The 24,665-nt window shown below is 41.9% G+C and overlaps 1 protein-coding gene across 1 annotated transcript in view; it reads left to right on the top strand.

The window, feature by feature from the left end:
• Positions 1 to 24,665, top strand: part of LOC135201807 (drebrin-like protein) — a 163,386-nt gene that overhangs the window by 20,133 nt on the left and 118,588 nt on the right. The window contains 2 exon segments of the mRNA XM_064231075.1: positions 7,500 to 7,589; positions 11,779 to 11,943. Of these exon segments, the coding sequence (XP_064087145.1) occupies positions 7,500 to 7,589; positions 11,779 to 11,943 (255 nt within the window).

Raw genomic sequence — 24,665 nt, 5'->3', positions numbered from 1 at the left:
ACAGCCTAGGTATTGTGGTGAATCAGCAGAAGTCGCAGCTGGATCCAAGTCAACGTTTGGAATATCTGGGAATGGTGATAGACACAACAAGCCAAAGTATTCCCGACAGACCAAAGAGTAGAGAAATGCAAACAAGTGGTGAATGCCTTTCTCGGAAAGCAGACACAGCCAGCAAGACAGTGGCAGGTGGTGCTGGGAATCCTAACCTCCCTGGAGAAGCTAGTACCACAAGGAGGCTACACCTTCGGTCCCTACAATGGAGGATGAAGGAGTTTTGGTCACCAACAGTAGATCACCCGTACGCATGCAAATTCCTTGTCGGCAGAAGTGAGGAAAGACTTGCTGTGGTGGGTGGACGACGACAATCTGACAGTGGGTGTCCCCCTTCAACAATCCTCCCCAGACCTCTTGCTGTTCTCGGATGCGTCACTAGAAGGCTGGGGAGCCCATATGGAGGAGTTGATGGTGTCAGCAAAATGGAGTTGCAAGGACAGAGAACTCCATATAAACGTGCTGGAGTTGAAAGCAGCTTTCCTGGCTCTACAAGAATTCAGGGAGAGAGTAAAGGGACACTCAGTGGTATTGATGTCAGACAACACCACAGTAGTAGCTTATATAAACAAGCAAGGAGGCCTAGTTTCTCGGCAGTTACATGTGATGACAGTTCAACTTCACCAGTGGGCTATAGAGAACCTGGTAGACATCAAGGCCAGGTATATTCCGGGAAAAAGAAACTAGTGGCCGACAAGTTGAGCCGCAGGGATCAGATTCTGGGAACGGAGTGGGTCCCTACACCAACAGGTAGTGGACAGGATGCTCATGTTGTGGGAAGGACCGATCATAGACCTATTCGCAACCAGGTACAACAAAAAGTTGGAAGTGTATTGTTCAGTAGTCCCGGACGCAGAGGCAGTAGCAGAAGATGCGCTACAACACCCCTGGGACAATCTGGACGTGTACGCATTTCCTCCATTTTGTCTAATCCGTCAGGTTCTGAACAGGGTAATGCGGTCTCAGAACCTCAAGATGACCCTGGTAGCCCCGTTATGGCCGAAAGCAGAGTGGTTTCCAGACCTACTGGAACTCCTAGTAGATGTGCCAAGAGAGTTACCTCCATGGAGCAACCTTCTGTGTCAGCCTCACGTGGAGAGGTACCACCAGTCGGTGAAGTCCCTATCGCTTCACGGGTGGAGACTGTCAAGTATCTCCTCCGAGAGCGAGGGTTTTAGCAGAAAGCAGCAACTCAGATGGCAGGTAATATCAGAAAATCATCTGCGACAGTATACCAAGGAAAGTGGTCAGCATACTGTGATTGGTGTCGTAGAGGGAACGTGTCTCCACTCGGTACGACTATTCAGCAGTTAGCAGACTTTCTGATATATCTCAGAACAGAAAAACATATGTCTGTATCTGCAGTGAAGGGGTACAGGGCTGCTCTAGCCTCAGTCTTACGAATGAAAGGAGTGGACATATCGTCTTCATGGGAGTTGGCCATGCTGATGAGGAGCTTGAACAGTCATGCCCACCAAAGGAGCTAAAAGCCCCAGATTGGGATCTGACCAAGGTACTGAGTAGCCTGACAAAACCCCCCTACGAACCACTAAGGCAGTCCACGGATAGGAGCCTGACCCTGAAGACAGTCTTCTTATTGGCCCTGGCTTCAACCAAAAGGGTGGGGGAGCTGCATGGCCTCTCATATCTCATAAAGCACTCGAGAGGTTGGAGATCAATGGTGTGTGTGTTTGTCCCAGAATTCGTGGCAAAGACCCAAAATCCAACAATAGTAGACGGCAGATTCGACTCCTTTACCATACCTTCCTTGGCAGACTTTGTAGACAACGACAAAGCTGAGATGCTCCTGTGCCCCGTCAGGGCACTAAGGGAGTACTTAAAGAGAACAAGGCACCTCAGGCCGGGGTGCCAGAGGTTGTTCGTAAGTACAGGACGGAACAAGAAGGAAGTGTCCAAGAATACAATATCATTTTGGCTAAGGGAGACGATCAGAGATGCTTATACTGCAGAAGACAGAGGGTCAGATAGCCAGGTGGGAGCTAGAGCTCATGACATCAGGGGTGTGAGTGCTTCCCTGGCATTTAAGAAGAACATGTCTGTGGATAAAATTCTGAAAGCTGGCGTGTGGAAGCGCCAAACAACTTTCACCTCATTTTATTTGAAAGATGTTGCCCATAGATCCTTGGACACCTTTTCCTTGGGTCCAGTGGTGGCGGCCCAACAAGTGATATAGTTCATCCAGTGCCCCTGGTGGGTCAGTTTGCGTCTAGTCTAAGATGAAGGTATGAAAGTAGAATGAATGGGATGACTGGTCTTTTTTCTTTACTACTTTCTTCCTACTCCTTTAACTACGGGCAATATGAAGGAGAGTACCGTCATGTGCTGGAACGGACTAGATGCAGGTGAGATGGTCAGCCATACTGTGAAGCTATCTTAGCTGATGATATACTTTCAGTAGCAACACACCCCTCTGGATAATAAGGAAAAGAGGGGTGAAGGTGGATCCAGTCGCAAGGGACAAGAGTAAACAGTAGAATGGTATCTACACCCAGTGGGAGGAAACCAATAGATCCGCTTATATCTTTGGTCCTAGGTTCATTGTCCATTCTCTTAGAATTTCCCTATATATTCGGAAATGGATAAGGTGGCAAACTCCCAGTCAGTTGTAGAGACTTACCTCCCTCCAATAGTAAGTCTATCCTAATGTTAAGACCGAAGGTTTGTTTCGTGTATGAACAAATACCAAATTTGTAACTAATTTGTATTTTTCATAACTAACAAACCTGAGGTCTTAACATTAGGATTTACTAGCGCCAAGCTGGAAACCGGTAGAATTAAAATTACACTTGTGAGATCCAGGGACTAATGGCATCTATACCAGGTCACGGGGCATGTATACCCAGAATGCCCACGGCTACCTGTGACCCATCAGTTATATTTCTAACCCAGTTTAGACTGCTAGAGGGGTGGTTCGAGGTGGGCCTTTAACTGTTAAGACCTCAGGTTTGTTAGTTATGAAAAATACAAATTAGTTACAAATTTGGTATTTTATTTACAATAGTAAATGTAATTTATAAGTTAGTGTATGTAAGATTTTTATTTCACTAGAAGGTAGTCAAGAATATTAAATACTGTAAAGTACCCAATTTTATGCTTTACGGTTTTCAGTACAGTGGAATGAAATAGTAATATAGTCATTTTTGCAGTGGTCACTTAAAATTACTACTTTTTGGTACAAGGATAATTACTGGGTGCAACTTGAAGGTTGATTAATAAAGAAAGATGAGGCTTTTTTTTTTGAGTAATAAGTTTAGCAGAGATGTGGCATATAATTTGGTTCTTATTAATTAGGTGTTGCTTTTGGTTTAATTTTCTTTTTGTATGTTTGTAGGATGACTTAAGTTTCTAATGACATGAGGTAGATCAAGCTTGGTGCTTGTTACTTTTCAGAAAGGTTTAGTAGACACATTCAAGCGAGGCGAAGCATCTGGAGCTGTGGTAACTGTGTCTTGTGTTTGATATTGATTCATTAATATATACTACACTGTTGTGGTTTTGAATCAGAAATTGACTGTAAATTGTGAACTAACCTATAATGAAATGATGAATAATATATGGTACAGTAAATAGTAATGCCATTTTAAAATCTGATTATCAGAATTTTTTTAATAATCCATCTCACTTTTCTCATCCTTAAATGACATGTTGTGGTAGTTTTTATGTCATGCAACATGTATCTTTTGGAGAAATTCTCAGATTGCAGAACAGTATTTGATTAAAGATAATAGGTAAATTTAAACCGTTATTTACTGCATATAGAATTGATAATTACTGTATATACTTGTGTGATGTTTGATATTTAAAGACCCACTTTATGACCTAAAATTTTGGGGTTGAACACAATATGAAGTATAGTTTTGAAAAAGTGCAAAATTTTGGGACTAGGCTAAGGCTAAGCTTTGGATATCCCGACAGTGGACAATAAAACAAATGCCATTTTAATTATCTGAAAATATTTTATTATTATTATGTATTATGTTGTTTCTATATTGGAAAACTTCAAAACTTTTGGTACTAGGCTAAGCGTACTGTAGGCTGTGGATTTCCTAAGTCAACTAAGTAGCATTTATTTTCGCAGGAGTTTACAAACTATCATATTTTTTTCTTATAACCAAGACAATAAATATATATTTTATTTTACTTATCTGAGAATATTTTATTATTGTTATGTTGTTTCTATATTTATGGCTGTTCTAGGCTATAATAAGCGTAACCTGCATTTCCTTAATGTGAACCAGTATTAGCTGCCACAGGTATTCCATCAGCTGATTTTGCTTCACTTATGATTCACAAAGAATCATATAATTTTTTCTTTTGGTAGAAAGGATGTGGTAAATTCAAAACTTACAGTCATGCAATACATTTAATGAAAAAAATAAATATGTATTAGTGAATTGAATATCATAAAACAGAAAATTACTTAAATTACATCAAAGACATTGCTCTCATCATAGCTAGCAAATATTTTCTAGAATTCTTCATCTGTTATAATGTCATCATAGGTTTCATTATTACTATCGGTATCTCCATTGGGTAAAGAGAGATTAAAGAGTAGAAATGAATGGTTAATATACTTTTCGCTAGTTTTTGTGGTTAAAGAGAGATTAAAGAATAGAAATGTATGATTACTAAACTGCTTGCTAGTTACAGTGGTTGCTTGGTAAGCTTTCAGTAGTTAGGGCAAAACAATTGTAAATGAAGGAAGTCAGAAGTTTTTTCCTTTTATTTTAGTTAATTTTAACAATTTGAAATTAGTATACGTATACAGATTTTTTTTTAACATATTTATAGACGTATTCTAAGCTTTTAGCTTTTTAGTTTTAGATGTCAGAATCTTAGACTAGGCTATGGTAGTGACTGCTAACATAGCCTAGCCTTATTGCCAGAATCAAAATTTGAACATTACATAGAGTATATGCTAAAATCCTAATAGTATGCAATAAAAAATGGGTCGAACATTACAGAGAGTCGAATATTACACTAGTATATGCGGTAATTATTATAATATTGCAAGAAAATCTACTGTACATCTTGGCTTTATGCTGAGTTTGATAGGGATTTTCATGTGATATGACACCTGGGCTGAATTGCATAAAGGTCTGACCATATTTTTGCACTTTTAACATAGGAGCCTTAGATACTTATAGCCTCATAGGTAGTGAAGGATTTTACCAAAAATATAATCTTTTAATATTGTGAACTTCATTTGTAGATCAAGTGTAAGATATTACTCAGTGGGCATTGATTTGGAATTCCCAGTATTTAGGGGTGGAGAATTATTATAATAAACAATCAAGACATGGTACTGAAACCTATTTAGATTTAGGGGTTATTTTTAAACAATCGAGACATGGTACTGAAAACCTATTGAGACTTAAGGGTTATTTATAAACAATCGAGACATGGTACTGAAAGCCTCCATTGAGATGCAAAGGTTATTTATGTTCGTGTGTGGGTTTTGTTGGATTCAAACTTGTGTAATGGGAATTACAGTATTGCTCTATAATTACTGTCAATTTAAAGGTTTTTGAAGTACACATCTTTAATTACTGTTATTATATACCAGGAGTATTTATTATAGCCAACATATGATTTTTTTAAACACTTTTGAGATAAGAAGGGAGCACACATTTGCAGTCTCTTGAAATTCATTTCTTTTACAAGTTTTATTTCAGTTGGGTAAACCATTACTCTTCTTAGTCTTAGACTTTTACAAGTTTATTGAATAGCATCAGTAGAAGTACCCACTTCATTACATTAAAAATCCTGAACGTCAGGTAGTAGTTGGGAAGGTATCGTAATACATTTCTGTAGAAGATATCAGAGGTGGTAGAGATTGTGTTATGTACACAAAGTTTTCATTGATGACAATTTATCCACTAATGACAGCAACTTTGCAAAGCATATTTTATAGGTTTGTTCACAGAATGACTTACCTTCACTGAGTTAACTTCAGTATGGTTTGAACCCAAGTGTATCCCTGAACTAGAGTCAAAGTCCTTTTTGCATTTCAACCTGTCTGGAGGCCCTTTTGTAGCCCATAGTCTAATATTTAACTTTAGAAGCTTAGCTAAGCAGGGATTTAAGTGATAGTTGAATATAATGATAGAAAACCATGAGAACATATAATAGGACCTTAGCGGACAGTCTCTTTACCATTTATGGTTTGTTGTTATTTTTAAGACTTTCACTTGCAAGATTTTGTACATGAAAACTCAAGATTTATGATTTATCCAACCAAGCATATAATTATTCTTGTTTTATGCTTTTAAATTATACCATGCACATTATATATATATATATATATTCTGAATTACGGTAGATGAAATCGTAAGAACTTACTTGAAGAATGAAAATTTCTGTTTAGAGTGATAAGTAAGATTTAGAAGTATGGGGATAGTTCAGCTTTGTTATATAACAATTGGTGCATGATTATCCACTGTTAAAATGCTTTTATAAAACCATACTCATGTGGCATGTCATTGAGCAATTGCTGTTTGTTTCATTTGATTTGCCTTGTTTACTTTTACAGTTTATTTAGTATGCAACAGATTGTAATATAGTTTGGATTTTATGAAGTGAGTGTGTGATACAAAATTATACAATAATGAACATGGTCACACTGCTTAGTACAGGGTCTTGTATAAATATCAGAACATCCAAAGGGGGGAATAATTTTTACTTGACACATGTATGCATTCTATGCACATCAGAGTCCTTGCCCTCATAATTTACACATCAACTGGATGATACCTTGATGAGTGGCCACATAAATATTTCCTCTCAACCATGTACTACAGTTATTTTCTAGACATGTTATTTCCTTTTTGGCTTTTGGGACTAATCCTTCATTCCATTGGAAGGTGGGGTTCATAGAAACACTTAGAGGAACTAGCTTTTGGTTTCAGGTGGGATACAGCTCTGGGAAAAATGGTATGTTAACTGCTTGTTGGTTTGAAATAAGTAAACACATTTGGTGAATGTGGTGCATATTGGAAGGATGTGTCAATTTTCTAAGGTGATGTAGCACTTGTTATTAGGCAGGGTGAGCACTTGAGACTTGACTTTCTGTATGTTGTCTTTTACAGCTTTGGTTTATTCAATATTTTGGCCCCTGAAGGTTGTATGTGATGTTCTTGTCTCTTGTGGGAGTGCAGTATTTTAGTGCCAGTTAGCATTGGGTTTTATCATTTTGTGGCATTTATAGTGGTATTAGTTTTAGATTGGTTGCATATTGTGTTATTGTTAATTTTTTTTTCAATATATTTTTGTTCATCAGCTTATAGATTTTGTTCTTTTTAACATATATTAACACATTTAATCTCCCTTTTAACCTACCTGAATGCTGGCATATCCTCTGTGTTGGTGGGTCTTAGCATCTCCTGTTGCACTCCAGTCTTAACCTTAACTTCATATTTGTATTATAGCAGAAGCCTAGTGGTCCTGCAGTAACCTGTGGTGATGGGTTCCAAAGTTATCCCTCTAAAATGCCCAAACCCAAAATGAAGTTTGATATGGTAAGTTTTTTTCAAATTGACCCCCCTTGTCTTCTTCTCCCTCCCCCACCCCTCTGATATTGGGAGATTTTCAAACCGGCATATTGGTATCACCTTTCATTTTTTTTTTTTTTTATCATAAGGGCTTATTTACTTTTGACATTATTATTACCACTACTTAAAACTACCCCTACTATCACCATCTCTGCTGGTGTTAGCTGCTGTGGAATCATAATTCCAGTAGTTGCTTAGCTTTTTGGGTATTTACATGGAAGAGTTCATTTTCTCTGAACCTGAAACTACCAAGCGGTTGTTTGATGTTCTTGCCATTCTTTGTTGCTCTATCCCATCTCATTTCCTCCAAAGCACATCATTCTTATTTCAACACTGCTTTTATTCTGCCTTTGGTTATATCAAGTAAGTGGTGACAAGAAAAGTGAAAGTGCTTTTGATTGGTAAAGTGTATGGTCTTCCTTTTCAGGTAGTTATCTTTTTCTTCATATGAGAAACCTAAATTGAACAGTAATGGCCAACAATCATGCAGTAAAACAAAATATCTGATTTAAGTTTATCATTTAAAAACCCATATTTCAAGCCCCGCTGTTTTGTCTAGTGCTCATAGTATACTGTTTTTAGTTTTTTTCTTTTTTAAATTTCCAGTACATTGCAAAATTCAGTTCGTCTCTCGGCCTGCTGTCCTGCTGTTGTGAACTTATTTGTGGTTAGTGTTTGATTCAAGAATGCAAACTGAACCTCTGTAAATTTGAGAATACTTGGTACTAGGTTTCAAAAGTAAAGCTTTGTTATTGGTTGTGTTTCAACTATCACAAATAAATTCAGTAGTATATATGGTTAATAGCCATACCCTAACTACATGAGGCAAGTTCAACTTTATTTTGTCAAGCTCTGTAGCCTGTTTTGATGAGAGGAATTAAACTTTATCTCCCACTCAAAGCAGAGAAAAGCTCTTTTGAGAATTGGCATCAGAACTAAGTGTTTTATGAATGATTTGCAATTATACAGGCATTCCCCAGTTATCGGTGGGAGTTCCATTCCCACAGCATGACAACAAGTCAGAGTTGCAGATAACCGAATATCAGATTTTTGGGGATTGTCAGCATTAATGACCGAAGATTGGCATTGATAACTGAGAGATCAGCACTTCTGTTAAGTATGTATCTGCACCAATACCCAATTATTGGCACCGGCAAGCGGAAGTCAGCACATATCGGCGCCAATAATTTAAGTTATGGACCCAGAACTGTCACATAATTACTTGCAATCCAGGTGCTGTCTGGAAGGTTAGTCATTAATTTTGATAAATTTAACATGATGTAATGTGACAAGATGACTGAAACAGGATTTTGGACTTTTCTTTTAATGTTTTTTTTTTTAACTTTTTCATTAGATGGATGTGGTCCAAATTGCTGGATGACAGAGGCAGAATTTTGTATGTATGTAGTTGTAGATTCTTCTACCTTCATTAAATGCAAGTACTATATGTAATTTTATTCCAAACTCGTTAACTGTCAGTAGTTGAAATGGCCCTCATCATATGCAACGCTTAAAGACCAGTTTGATTAATAATAATAATTAAAGATGTTGTTTCATAGGAATCAAAATAAGTTGGCCCTTGACTGACCTCACATTCTCAGACCAGTTGCTGTTAACTTAGCAGATGCTCAGAGAAAGTTAAAATTCCATATCCTCCTCTGATTCAAAACTTGTTTGCAAAATAGAGGGTTGAGCATTCCAAATTAAATAGGAGCCTCATCATAATTGTGGCATTGTGAATTCACGAACATGAATTCATGAACATTGTCTGATTAATGATGGAAAAGTTTTTCACATAATTAGATTTATTGACTTTGATCTTTCGAGTCATGGGTTCCTTAACATTTATTACTGGTTTTCTTGAACAATTTTTATTACCGTATTTTTAATACTTGCATTAACCCGCACAGTCTGGGCTAAAGTCAAGGATAGCCAATTTAAGAAAAAGACATCTTATGAATGAAAAGAGTAAGAATATAGTACATATATGCACATGGTACAAAAAAAACCCTAAAAAGTTTTTGTACCATCTAGGGGAAGTTGAAAGTAAATATATCCAACCCAGTGAAGGGCCTTTTTTCCAAAAGACAGTCTTGAAAATATGCTAATTTTACCAAGTTATAAGTTTTTTTAGAATTTTTTTTTTGTAACATTATAATTACAGCTCACACGATTTCATAACTTAAGAACTATAAATAGTAAAAAATGTAAAGTTTATTTATTGTAAAATATTTATGAGATGTTGCAGGATGGGAATTTTAGACATTTTGGACAACATTTCCTTACGCCATCTCAAGGCAAACTGATTATTCTCTGCTGTACCGACTAGCTATTAGAGTTTGGCCAAGAGTTGCTATGAGTCACTTATGGTCCATGGAAGTGATCAGAGTAGTTTTCACGTTCAAATTGTATGCCACAAAATCTTGAACATATATGTATTTTCCAGACTCCACCATAAAGCTATATGTAAACATATACACGCAGACCCCGGGTTACGACGGGTTCGGCTTACGACGTTCCAAGGTTAAGGCGCTTCTCAATTATATTCATCAGATATTATTTCCAGGGTTATGAAATATGACACCAAAAATGCAAAGTAATCAATATTTGAAAGATTTTATGAAAAATCCAATAAGAATGCAGTTTACATAGTTTTCACTGCACCCAAAGCATTAAAAGTGAGGTTTTCTTAGGATTTTTTACGATGTCCCGGCTTACGTCGTAACCCGGGGACTGCCTGTACGTACGGGGAATCCCCGGTTATTGACGGGGGTTCCATTCTGACGGCTTGATGATTAGCAAAAATCACTGATAACTGAAAGTTGCAGCTTGTCAGTGCTAGACAAGCCTCCATAAAACTGGATTGCCAAAATCTGACACCACCAATAATTGGGGACTGCCTGTGTGTTACCCGTCCACAAAGAGTTAAACAAGACAATGAAATGCTGCTTTCGACTTGAGTTACATGTTTCTGTGTTATATGACTGACCACACCATCAAAGTAGAACTATAATAAAGCAACGCTTTTGGGCAGCTGGCAACCATGGAGCCTGGCAGATGCATTGCTATTATAACACAAGTACTTAGTTATGTTCTCAGTATCATTGAGTTTCCTGATAAAACTTTTACTTTCTTTGCTGTGTTGGACTTACTCAGATTTGATGTCAAGTTGTGTTTATTTCAAAAACACTTTTGTAGTTCCATTTATAATTTGGTTTGTCCTTTTTGTATTTGTATTTTGGTTTTTCCTTAATTTGCAATAGCATTTCACAGACTTTTTATTGTTTGCTTATTGCATTATTGCTGCTGTCCCGTGCTGGTTTAGGAGAATCCACAAGTCATTTGACATCCCATAGTTCCAAGTAGTATTTTTGTATTAATATTGAATTATAGGGAATCCTGGATTTCCTCAGTAAATTTAGCCAGTTGCCCATGGCCCTAAGTATGGTCAGTTATACTATAGAAAAACAAGTACAGCAACTCAATGGGTATGCATATTTTTCAAAGTGGTGTGTAATATCACACATTGTGAATATCTTAAGGGACACAAATTCCCCCTGCTGCTTGTTTATCCTGATGAATGTTTCAGTTTTTTCTTTATTTACAATAATCAAATTCCATTTTTGAAGTGTGCAATAATTATAAGATATCATGCAATTAGGTGCAGTACATTGGATATCTTTCAAGTTTCATGCCAATATTTTAATAATAAATGTAATATACTAGGTAAATATATATTGTTTTCCTTTTAGGAACTTGCCAGATTCATGTTGGTTAGATTGTTATTCAAGGAACAAGCACAGGGAGAATGAAATTTCAGGAAAACAGTGTTTTGTATTAGTGATATATGTAGTGTCACTGTCATACAGGCACTCATGATTGCATTAAATGTAATTAAAGCACCTCCCACTTTTACTAGGAAAAAGTAGATTTTGATTTCTCTATGATGGAAAGGAGACCACCTGTTGGTGCTGAAAAGGAAGCTGAAGCTTTCATCAGCATTCACTTTTCTTGATCTTAATAGATTTATGTTCTTAGTTCTGTCTTTTCTGTTGATATACATGTGATAATTGTCGTATGGATTTGTGGTACGAGGAGCTATATGATCCTTTTTAATTGAGTGCTTTTTAATATTATTAACAAGCAATTTTTACAGGGTACCAATTATAAGCGCACGAATCCCTTAGCGGAAATAGATACAAAATCCCGTAATCAGTTTTGGGAGGAACAAGAAGCAGAGGAGCGAAGAAGAAAAACAGAGGAGCAACAGAAAAGAGATGAGGAGCTGAAACGTCTGGAAGTTGAGCGAAAACAGAGAGAGGTCAGTTAAATGCATTTGTTAACAGTTGTTGGTGATATATCTGTCAAAATGCATTTTGGTAACATCACTTTTTTCTTGCAGTTTTCCAGTTCCTTTCTGAATAGTTTCTATAAACTGTAATTTATGAAAAATAATTGTGTCCTTTATCCAGAGTTACCTATAAAACCCTGAAAAAATTGATTTTTATACATTCAACTTCCCTGCCAGATATATACTTAGCTATAGACTCCGTCGTCTCCGACAGAATTTCAAATTTCGCGGCACACGCTACCGGTAGGTCAGGTGATCTACCGCCCTGCCCTGGGTGGCAGGACTAGGAACTATTCCCGTTTTCTAATCAGAATTCTTCTGTCGCCCGGGCCATCAACATTGTTGTTGGTTCCTCTCGATTGGTTTTTCTTTTTTCACCGGCAATTGATCTTCTTGACCGACTTTTGGTGACGTATCTGGATTGTTGGATTGGCATACGCTTTTGTGGACTGTTTTGTGGACTTGATTTTGGATTTTTCTTTAAAAATGTCTGACTCTGGAATGGTTGTGAGACGTTGTGTGAATGTAGGCTGTAAGGTGAGGTTGCCGAAAGCTTCGGTAGACCCTCACACTGTATGCAAGGGTTGCAGGGAGTATGAATGTTCTTTTACTAATACTTGCAAGGAATGTGAGAATTTGAGTGAGAACGAATGGAAGAATCTAACTAATTATTTAAAAAAGTTAGAGAGAGAAAGAGTGAGGAAGGCTTCCTATAGAAGTTTTAAGTAGTTCGAGATCTGAAACTAATTCCTAGCTTGGGATCTTTCCCCAAGGGTAAGTATTGCTACTTCTCCTTCCATTGCAGCCCCTTCTCCTATTGCAGAACCTGTAGATTCAGCGAAAGAACTTGCGGATCTAAAAGCAGCCTTCAAGTTGATGGAAAACAAAATGGCTGCCATACAAGGTAAGGCTAGTGGAATATTCAGTGGACAGTGATATGAGTGTCCCCAGTGTAGTGGAGGGGGCATCTGGTCGGCTCCGCACGCTCCTAGGTCTAGACCTCTTCCAAGCTCACATGCCCAGAGGAGAAGGAATGTCGAAAACCGAAAGGAGGTTGTGGAGAATCCCCACCGATCAGGTGTCCCTTCGGCGGTTTCTGTGACACCCCAGACTGCCAAGGATCGCTATTGTAAAAGCGTCCTGCGTGAGTGTTTTTCGTCGTCGGGATCTTCATCTCCGAGACGTGATTGGAGAGATTCAGATCGATCTCGACCACGTCAAAGAAGGAGTTGGAAGGCTCCGACGATTGATTCGATCCCAGAAAACTTCCCTGAGGAGTGTCCTTCGGAGTTAAGAAGGCAAGAAGAGCCATTCTTTCAACCAGAGTGAGAAGGAGTCAGGAGGTGGAGGCTATGGACTCCTCCCCTCCTCCTTCCCCTCCTCCCGAAGAGGATAAAGAGGAGGTTACGAAGAGGTTCATGATGGCGATGCAAGAGCAGATTTCGTCTTTTGTAGGAGTTCTGTCAAGGAGCCTCCTAGAAGGAAAGACTCTTCCCTTCCGATCAAAAGATCCTCCAGACGTATGGAGGTATCTGCCGCCAGGATCGATGCTCCTACTCGAGGTGAGGTTTCCTGTACGAACGTGGATGAACCTATCAGACGTCTGGCACCGGCCAGGAGTGAGGAGTCACCCAGGAGGCAGGAGCCAAGAGCCAGGAGTGAGGAGTCAACCAGGAGGCAGGAGCCAAGAGCCAGGAGTGTGGAGGCATCCAGGCAGGAGGCAGGAGCCAGGAGGCAAGAGCCAGGAGGCAAGAGCCAGGAGGCAAGAGCCAGGAGGCAAGAGGCAGGAGTCAGGAGTCAAGAGCCAGGAGCCAGGAGGCAGGAGGCAGGAGTCAGGAGTCAGGAGGCAGGAGCCAGGAGTCCGGAGTCAGGAGGCAGGAGTCCGGAGTCAGGAGGCAGGAGTCAGGAGCCAGGAGGCAGGAGTCAGGAGGCAAGAGTCAGGAGGCAAGAGTCAAGAGCCAGGAGGCAGGAGTCGGAGACTCGTTCCTGGAATTTATGACTCGTCTCCAAATAGGAGCTCCTCTTCAGATCGTATGGATGGTCCTTGGAAGGACTCTCCCTCCAAACGTGAGCTTTCTCCTTCGTCTGATCGAGGTTTAGACGATTTGTCTGATGACGAACCTCCTGCAAATGAGGGACTCTCGAGTTATAAGGTCTTAGCCTCATTATTGCTACAGTTTGGAGACTCTCTTAGTCCGGCGGCTCCTCCTTCTCCTCGTTCTCTGTTTTCGAGCTCGGCTACGGCAAAATCTTCGGCCTTTCTGAAAATGAAGCCTGCAATTTCGATGAAGAAGGCACTCCATTCTTTAGATTCTTGATGGACAAGAAGAAAGAGTTGGGAAAGACGGCATTCTGCATGCCTCCTTCCAAACTACATGGAAAGAGAGGTATTTGGTATGGGACAGGAGAGACTATGGGTCTTTCTCTGCCTGCTCGGCAGATGCGGACTTTTCCATTTAGTGGAGCCTCTAGACGTCACTCCTTAGGATCGGTCAGATCGATGTGGAGCACTTCGGAGTTGAACCACTTTCTAAAGGGACTTTTTGTCACTTTGGAGGTGTTCAACTTTCTGGATTGGTCACTCGGAGTTCTGGCCAACAAATCTAAAGATCCGGAGTTTCTTAAAAACCCAGAGATTCTCCATAGCGTCCTGTCTTGCATGGACAAGGCAGTACAGGATGGTTCGGGAGAAGTGGCTTCCCTTTTTGGTGCTGGTCTCCTGAAGAAGAGATCAGTATATGGATCCCTATTATCAAAAGGGGTTTCTCCGAGCCAGAGGACTGCTTTATTGTTCGCCCCTCTATCGGATCATCTGTTTCCTTCTCAGTTAGTGAAGGATATATCTCGCTCGCTAACTGAGAAGGCGACACAGGACCTGCTAACACAAACGTCCAAGAAAGGACGCCCTGTAGTGTCGGCGATTAAGAAGGACTCTCGTCCTCCTCAGCAGCCCTTTGTGGAGGTGCAGCGGCTCGTCCCCCTGCCAGAAAGAAGAGCTCTGACAAGAGAGGAAGGTCTTCCTTTAGACCTTTCAAGAAAACCAAATGACTTGTTGCTCCTCCAAGCACCAGTGGGCGCCAGACTCCTGAACTTTGCAGGAGTATGGGCAAAAAGGGGAGCCGACCCTTGGTCAGTGTCGGTCCTAAAGAAGGGATATGTAATCCCCTTCGAGGACAGCCCTCCCCTAACATCTACGCCTCGGGAACTGTCAGCGAGGTACAGAGACCCTGTAATGAGAAAGACTCTCCTTCAAATGGTGGAACAAATGTGGGAAAAGGAGGCCATCGAACTTGTGCAGGATCCACACTCCCCGGGATTTTTACAATCGCCTTTTTCTAGTACCAAAGGCATCGGGGGGGTGGAGACCAGTTCTGGACGTAAGCGCTCTGAATCGCTTTGTTCAGAAAAAGAAGTTTCGCATGGAAACGTCCGCTTCAGTAATGTCGGCTCTTCGTCCAGGAGATTGGATGGTCTCTCTGGACTTGCAAGATGCATATTTCCACGTTCCCATTCACCATTTGTCAAAGAAATATCTTCGTTTTGTAATAGGAGACAAGATTTTTCAATTCAGGGCTCTGTGCTTCGGTCTGTCTACAGCTCCGCAAGTATTCACCAACCTGATGGCGAATGTGGCAAGATGGCTTCACCTAGAGGGAATAAACATCTCCCTCTACTTGGACGACTGGCTGATCAGGGCCAAGTCGGAGATTCAGTGCTTGGAGGACCTATCAGTAACAAGGAACATGATAGAATCGCTGGGATTACTCGTCAACCTCGAGAAGTCGCAGCTGATCCCCAGCCAGAGCTTGGTCTATCTGGGGATTCAGATGGATTCTCGGGGTTTTCGAGTATTTCCTTCGCGAGAAAGAATCACTCGAGGTTTGTCGAAAATCTCGAGCTTCTTAGAGAGAAAGAACAGTCAGCGAGGATTATCTGAGCCTTTTAGGGACCCTGTCCTCACTAGAAAAGTTCTTCTCTCTGGGGAGGCTTCACCTTCGCCCTCTTCAGTTTTTCCTGAAAGGGGTGTGGAGTTGGAAGACGGGACAACTCTCGGACATCTTCCCGCTTCCACAAGAGGTAAAAGATCATTTGAGGTGGTGGATCCTTCCTCCTCAAAAGAACGAAGGCGTATCGCTTGCCCTGCAGAACCCAGACCAAGTGTTATATTCCGACGCTTCGGAGTCGGGATGGGAGCGACGCTAGGAGCAAGGGAGGTGTCAGGCACCTGGACAAAGGAACAGGTGTCCTGGCACATCAATTGCAAGGAACTAGTGGCCATACACCTAGCCTTAAAGTTCTTCGAAGAGATAGTCAGAGGCGGGGTGATACAGATAAACTCGGACAACACCACAGCTCTGGCTTACATACGCAAGCAAGGAGGCACGCACTCTTTCTCCCTCTTTCAGTTAACAAGACACCTGTTAACCTGGACAGAAGAAAGAGGCATAACTCTCCTCACAGAGTTTGTTCAAGGGATAAAGAATGTGAGAGCGGACAGACTGAGCAGGAGGAATCAGGTCCTGCCCACAGAATGGACTCTACACGAAGAAGTGTGTCGAAGTCTTTGGTCCCTGTGGGGGAGACCTCACATAGACCTGTTTGCGACGTTCCTCTCCAAAAGAATAGAGATCTTTTGCTCTCTAGTGAAAGATCCGAGAGCCTTCGCAATAGACGCGTTTCTCCTGGATTGGTCGGGTGTGGACGCATACGCCTTTCCCCCGTTCAAGATCCTGGGGGAAGTGCTCAGGAAGTTCGTAGCTTCGAAGAACACGAAGTTGACACTAATAGCCCCATTTTGGCCAGCCCAGGAATGGTTCACGGAGGTACTGGAGTGGATAGTGGACTTCCCCAGATCTCTTCCAAACAGACCAGATCTACTCAGACAACCCCACTTCGAGAGGTTTCATCACAACCTCCCAGGTCTCGCTCTGACTGCCTTTCGACTATCGAAAGACTTGTCAGAGCGAGGGGCTTTTCTCGCAAGGCTGCGGGCTCTATCGCTAGAGCCCGCAGAGCTTCGACGAGAAGAGTATACCAATCGAAGTGGGAAGTCTTTAGGAGGTGGTGTAAGAGTCAGAAGCTGTCCTCCTCCAGTACCTCTATAGTGAATATTGCCGATTTCCTCCTCTTTCTGAGAGAGGAATCACACCTATCTGTCTCAACAATAAAGGGATACAGAAGCATGCTGTCTTCAGTATTTAGAAATCGAGGGCTAGATATTGCAGACAACAAAGATCTACACGATCTAATTAGATCCTTTGAAACTTCAAAAGCAGCAACTCCTAGAACACCTAGTTGGAATCTGGACGTGGTCCTGAAATTCCTTTCATCGGATAAATTCGAGCCTTTACATCTGGCTTCCTTCCGCGACGTCACTAGGAAATGCTTATTCCTGTTGTCTCTCGCTACAGCCAAGAGGACGAGCGAATTACACGCTCTAGATTCCACAGTGGGGTTCAAAGGAGATACTGCCATCTGTTCGTTCCAGACAATGTTTCTGGCGAAGAACGAAAACCCGTCAAAACCTTGGCCCAGAAGCTTTGAAGTAAAAGGTATATCTAACCTCGTAGGCAGAGAGATAGAGAGGTCTCTCTGTCCAGTGAGAGCTCTTAAATTTTATTTAGAGAGGAAGAGACAGATGGGAGCTTGTCAACAAGGTCTTTGGTGTGTGGTGAAGAACCCCAAAAGACTCATGTCCAAGAACGCCTTGCTTTCTTTGTGAGAAGCGTAATTACGGACGCTCACAAGAACTGCTCGGAGGAATCCTTCGGTCTTCTAAAGGTCAAGACCCATGAGGTGAGAGCAGTAGCAACGTCCTTGGCGTTCCAAAAGAATATGTCTCTTAAAAATATCATTGAGACTACGTATTGGAGGTGCAATTCAGTGTTTGCATCTCATTATCTGAAGGATGTGAGAGTGACCTATGAGAAGTGCTTCTCTCTAGGTCCATTTGTATCAGCAGATACAGTGCTGGGTCTTGGAGCAAAGACTGATCCTTAAATATTGTGTTTTATCGTACATAAACCCTCTTGTCAGATATGTGCTTGGTTTTCTATTAGCAAGCTCACTGATGTCGCACGGGAGCATAGTGTCATTGCTGGTAGGGGATCAAGGGTATGTATGGCTAGTAGGGGAGTACAAAATTTTTTTTGTATATTTTGTAAAAATGAAAGTGTAATTATGTTTCGAGTTTTTGGTTGTTTGTAAGGAGTTCGGGGATAACTCCTTGCAATCTTAGAACTAACATGGATGTTAGGATCAGGTGATCGGGATCGGTGTTGTGCTCCTTGAACAAGGTGTATTGTCATGTTAGTGGAATAGCACCCAATGACAAAGGCCTTTAGGATAAGACCCCATTGGCAGACCCACAAGAACTCTTAAGCCATAGATCAATATCTCGCTGAGGCTCTTGAGGCTAAGCAGACTCCAAGGCAGTAGCCGCGAAGTCTTCAGCCTAATAAGGTAGGAACCAAGGTTTATTAATACCTACAACATATGTTGTTTACCTGTCTATTTCAGTAGTTAGCTGTCTCTTACCCACCACCAATGGGTGCTAATCAGCTAAGTATATATCTGGCAGGGAAGTTGAATGTATAAAAATGATATTGTCATGTTACAATAAAGTTTTATACATACTTACCTGACAGATATATACGATTAATGGCCCACCCAGCCTCCCCGCAGGAGACAGGTGGAAGAGAAGAATTCTGATTAGAAAACGGGAATGGTTCCTAGTCCTGCCACCCAGGGCAGGGCGGTAGATCACCTGACCTACCGGTAGCGTGTGCCGCGAAATTTGAAATTCTGTCGGAGACGACGGAGTCTATAGCTAAGTATATATCTGTCAGGTAAGTATGTATAAAACTTTATTGTAACATGACAATATCATTTTTATAGACAGGGCCAAATCATCTTCTGACGTAGGATTAGCTGCAATATCTTTTAGTGAAATAAGGCAGTTTTCATCACCCAATAACGAATCTATTTTCAAAGCAGAATTTTTTGTGATAAGGTGTCAGCTGTAAGATCATAAAAAATATGCCACCGCAAAAATTTCTCATTTTGTACTTGGAACTTACCCAGCAGATATATACTTAGCTATAGACTCCGTCGTCCCCGACAGAAATTCGAATTTCGCGGCACACGCTGCAGGTAGGTCTACCGCCCCTGCCGCTGGGTGGCAGGAATAGGAACGATTACCGTTCTAGATCCAGATTTTCTCTGTCGCGGTAGTGTCAACATACGTTGTTGCTACCTCCTGACTTGATTTTCGTTTTTTCATCGCCATCGACCTTCTGGGCTGTCTTTTGCAGGGAAGTACTGGGTCTTTGGTTTGGCATACGCTTTTATTAACTTTTTAATAAATTTGGCTTCGAAATTTCGAAGAATATATTACGTGAAACTACCGAATTTTTTGGTAGACACTCATATATTTTGCAATAAGGGAAATATTGATTTTATTTTTTTCACTAATACGTGTATAAGTGTTAGAACTTGATGAAGGAAATATAAGATCTAACTTCCTACTTTAGGAAGTCAGAAAGCATATAACTAGATACGCTTCCTTTAGAAGCTTTAAGAGCTCTCGTACTAACGAGCAGTTAGAGTATTGACAATACTAGAAGTTGTTGCTTCCTCATCACCTTCTTACTCCACAGAATCTACAAATTCATATGTGCAAATTTGAAGATAATGGATGGAGCTCAAAAGGCGAGCTCTTAAAAGGTAAGAAGTGAATATAGTGTTCCCAGTGCAGTGGAGGGTGCGTCTGATCGGCTCCATAGCGCTTCCAGGCCTAGACCTCTTCCAAACTCCCTGACCCAGTGGAGGAGGAAAGTCGACAGCCGCAGGAAGGTTAGGGAGAACCCCCACCGGTCAGGCGTCCCCTCGGCAGGTTCTGTAGAACGTCCCAGACTGCCAAGGATAGCCATTGATAAGGCATCCTTAAAAAAGTGCATCTCTTCATCTTACATCCGAAAAGACGAAGAATGTATGTTTGGAGTTTCGATGATCTAGCGCGTTCTCTGAAAACTAAGAGAACACTGAGCAAGAGCCAGCCGCTGCCAGGAAGCCGCGTTCCAGCAAGCTAGCGTGAGCTACGTTCCAATAGCCAGCAGCGAGCCGCGTTCCAGCTAACAGACTAGCGCGAGCCGCGTTCCTACAACCAAACATGAGCCGCGTTCTAGAAAATTTTTCTTGGCGCAAGGCGCCTTCACAGAGATGAAGCGCTAGCCTGGCGCAAATTGCGCCAGAAAAACAGACGGCTAGAGCAAGGAGCCTTATAGTAGAGTGGCAATCAGAACGATCCTTCCATTGAACGTTTCCGGGCAAGAGACTCTTTCTAAAAGGGGTCTAGTAAGCGCTCAGAACTATCAGGGCGCACGGGACCTTCCACGCAAGCGGAACGTTCCAGGAGCGAGTCTCCTTTCTAGCGTGCGGAACATTCCAGGCGCGCGGAACATTCCAGGCGCTAGGCGCAAGGAGCCAGGCGCCAGAATATTCCTGATCTTCTTATGAGAGAGAGGTCAGTCGTGAGGCTCCTCTTTGAGTTTTTAACTTGAGCAACTTTCCCCTGGCAAAGGTGCAAGATGTCGCACAGGCGGCCGTCGCTTTTGCCAGAAGGATTCTGAGACTAAGAGAAGCCATTTTTTCATTATTCAGAGGACTCTCTCCTTCATTCATGCTCTTCCCTCGTTATGAAGAGGCAAGAGCTTTGGGAGTTTTCTTATAAGAATCTCATCGACGTTTGGGTATGATGGCGGATAGGAAATATCTACTTCCTTCCGTAAACCCTACAGATGAACAGGAATTCTGTCTCTTCCACGATTTATGAGGAAATCACGAAGATTTAAAGAGTTCCTGGATTAACTTCCTTCCTTAAGGAGATATATATACTCTTTTTATCGTTCTATTAACGAATAGAACGAAGATAGTAAAAATTTTTCCTTTCTCTATCTGCCTCGGCAGGGAAAGAAGGTAGTAGAGTATCTGCTGTATGAGAATACGATACGGCAAATCATAAGCACATACCGTAGTTACTTCTTTGCTGAGCAACTCAATTACCAGTATCCTTCCAGGAATTTCCTAGGAAGGACTACGCTTAAAGGGATTGTTAAGGCAACACCTACTTAGCTTCTAGATTTATCTAAGTCTTGTTTCGCTTAAATATGCATTATAAGAACTTCCTGAAGTTCGATAATAATTTTATAAGATTCCTTTATTAAATGGAGTAGCTGGCAACTCTGGAAGAGTAAAGCCAGTCGGCTAATGAGTTACGAGACTGCTATCGCTTAGACACCAATGCAGTATCATGTAGGTGTCGGTCATGAGTGGTCGGTTACATGTCTGTCTCCTGCGGGATGGAATGACTGACCGTGTCTCTCCCCTACAATCGTGGTTTTAGCCTCGGATTGAGGGGATAGTTAAGCAAACATAAATAAAATATTGTCTGCCTTTTGCTAAGAAGCTTTCAATAAGAAAGATATTACAACATTTCAATGCTGTTTACCGTAGGTAACATTTTTAAAGGATTCTAACGCAGCGGAACTCAATATTGTATAATGCTCTCATGCTTACGAAAGCATGGCTTATTAGAGTACATGCTTAGTGAGAAGATGAATGTAGTAGAGAATTCACTTTAAGACTACGGTATGGTCAAGTCTTATGCACATACCGAGGTTAACTACAGAATTCCTAGTATCCTTACAAAGGTTTCCTAGATTAATGCTGTTTACCACAATGTGACAGTATCATAAAGGATTCTAATACGGCAGAGCGCGATATATATAATTCTCTCATCCTTTCGAGAAACGCACACAACCCTTTTAGAATCGGATATTGCTCAAGAGAAGTTGGGTGAGTCGGATGGGAAACATTCTCTTAGTGGCAGAAGTTGTTTCCCTGACTGGACTATACTACGTATATAAAAGTTTTTTCCCACTAAGAACGGAATTAACATGTGAAGGATGTCGGGTACCATAAAGGCATAGATGTTATGGCACATAACCTAAAAAGAACTAGAAGGAAGCGCCAGCCTGGCGCAAATTGCGCCAGAAGCGCCAGAAGCACCATCCAAGATATTTTCTCGTTTTAGCGAGTTATTAACCTAAGAGTCCAGTAGCCTCTCGGACAGCAGGCTCGGTAACGGCAAGATTCGTTCCTGATTTCGTTACCCATTTTATCGAAAAGGGGTCGCTTACAAGGAATGATGAAATGATTTATTTTAATCACTTAGGCCAATTCCATGACTCTCTCATATCGCAAAGAGCATCGAGAATCTCTCTTTTCGCCCCTGTTCGCGTTAACAAAAGAGAACCTATTTGGGAACAGACACGGAACGTAACGATCCTTAAGAGGTTCGATGCAAGATTTTGCATGTCCGTGAGAACCTTCTCAATCGAAGATAATAACTGTTAACGTATGTCTAACATTTATTGAAAAGAGTTGTGAGAACCTGCGGAAAGTCTTCTTCATAGATCTCTTTGTAAGGTAGAAGACGAACAGGCTTCCTTTAGACTGCTTCCTTTTCCTCGAACCAAGAGAGGTAGCAATATAAGACATCTTTAAATTTAAAGAAGGGGAATAAACTTTAGTCTTTTTTCCCCTAGTTATAAATTCTTAACAGATATTAAGATAAATGGGCGTCAAAGGAAGAGAGGATGTATGCCTCATTTTGGCCTTAGAGAGGTTGGATTCACAGAAGTCACGTTCTTCTCACAGCATGTTTCGTAAGGCTTTTCCAAGAGTATTTGGATATTCTATCAGAATCTATTATAAATAGACCTAAAAAAACCTCTCCACTCTGAGTCTGTCCGCGTGCAGACTGACCAGAAGTGGACATGAATGAGAGGTTTTTTCAAGGTAAATGACAATAGTCATGGCTAAGACATAGAATTGCTGCAGATCGTGCTAGATGGAATGAGGAAACTGTCCTCTTCCGATACCTCTGTGAACCACATAGCGAGGTTTTTTCTTCACTTTCAGATGGAAGAATCACCTATGTATATATCTGCTATCAAAGAACGCAGTAAAAGGCTATACTCTGTCTCTACAAGGGGAATTAGAGATAACAGAGGATTAAGATCTTCGGGATCTTATACGATACCGCAATACGACAAGAGTAGGATATCATGTACTTCGAATGGGATCTTTTTGTGGCCACAGATTCCGTGTTCCAACAAAATGGAACTGCTCCTCATCAAACTTCTTTGAGGAAGTTTATGAAGGAATTCTTTGTTTCTCTTAGCCCTAAACGACCAAGAAGACAAGTGAATTTTTTGTGCATTGGAATCTCACATCAGATTCAATGGAGACTCGGCAATGGGTTCTTGCCAGCATAGTATGTCTGGCAAAAGAACTAAATCCCTCTATTCCTGACGCAACGCTTTCAGATAGAAGTTTCGTTGCCCAGGCAGGGTACTTACATTTTCATCTACAGAAGAAGAGATGGTTTAAACGTTTGCCTACAGAGTCTTCGGGGTGCGATGAGGGCTCAAAATGCTTCCCAGAAGGTATTCAGAAGGATACAATAAGAGCTAGAAATCAGGGTTCCGCCCAATTTCAGCTCAGAGTCTCCTTCGACTTCCAGACTCCTTCCCTTCCTTCGGGCACAAAGATAGGGAAGATTCTGCAACGAGGAACCTCATCAACATGTAAGAAGAGATCTCGTTAGCAAAAGAAGTGTTCACGAAGGATCCTCCTCGGAGGAAGACTCTTCTCTCTCGTATTGTTAGATATCCTGTCGTCTACTGGGTGTAGCTGACTAAAATCACCTCCCCTTGCCAGGGGCCAAAAGCTCAAAGGGGAAGAATTTCTTCCATCCTTCTCCAGTCTCCTGATAAACTATGTGGTTGTTCAGGACTCTCGGACAATGTAGCGCCAGCCAGGCGCCAAATGCCAATACAGGCGAAAAACGCCAGAGGCGGACAGTTCCAAGGAACTCTGTCATGGTCGGATACTGAGAAGGAGCGGGCCTCCAACCTGGAGCAAATGCGCCAGAGGCGAACAAATCGGACAGATATAAGAGTGTCCGATGTGGACATCGCCAGACAGCCTAGAGACTCTTCCAAGCTCGAAGCTCCAGCAAGTGTGAAGGAGCCAAGCCAGGCGCGAGGCACCGGCCAGGCTCTAGAAGCCAGCCCGGCGCCATCCAGGTGCCAGGCTCCTTCAAGGCTAGGCTCCAGTCAGGATTGAGGATCCATCCAGGCGCAAGGCTCCCTTCCAGTAACAAAGAGAAACCTAAAGCTCTGTCATGTAAGAGGGCTAGTCCCCATTGATATGATACAGGTAAGGCTCTGCCATGTAAGTGGGTCAGCCCCCATTGGCACGATCCGAGAAGGCTCTGTCGTGTAAGCGGGCTAGCCCCCATTGACATGATCCAGAAGGGTTTGTCAGTCATAGGTCCCTACCTTGCTGAAACTCTTGAGACATGCAGACTCATAGACAGTAATCATGAAGTCTTCTGCCAGGCTCCAGGTGCCTTCCAGGCGCAAGGCTCCAGCCAGGCGCGAGGCGCTAGCCAGGAAGGAGGAGCCAATCAGGCACCAGCCAGGCGCGAGGCGCCAGCCAGGCGCAAGGCGCCATCCAGGCGCGAGGCTCCAGCCAGGCTCTAGGCGCCATTCAGGCACAAGGCTCCAGCCAGGCGCGAGGCGCTAGACAGGCGCTAGGCGCCTGCCAGGCACAAAGCGCTAGCC

The sequence above is a fragment of the Macrobrachium nipponense genome, chromosome 28 (assembly GCF_015104395.2).
Source record: "Macrobrachium nipponense isolate FS-2020 chromosome 28, ASM1510439v2, whole genome shotgun sequence".
Taxonomy (NCBI): domain Eukaryota; kingdom Metazoa; phylum Arthropoda; class Malacostraca; order Decapoda; family Palaemonidae; genus Macrobrachium; species Macrobrachium nipponense.
This window is presented reverse-complemented; position numbering and strand designations above follow the sequence as displayed.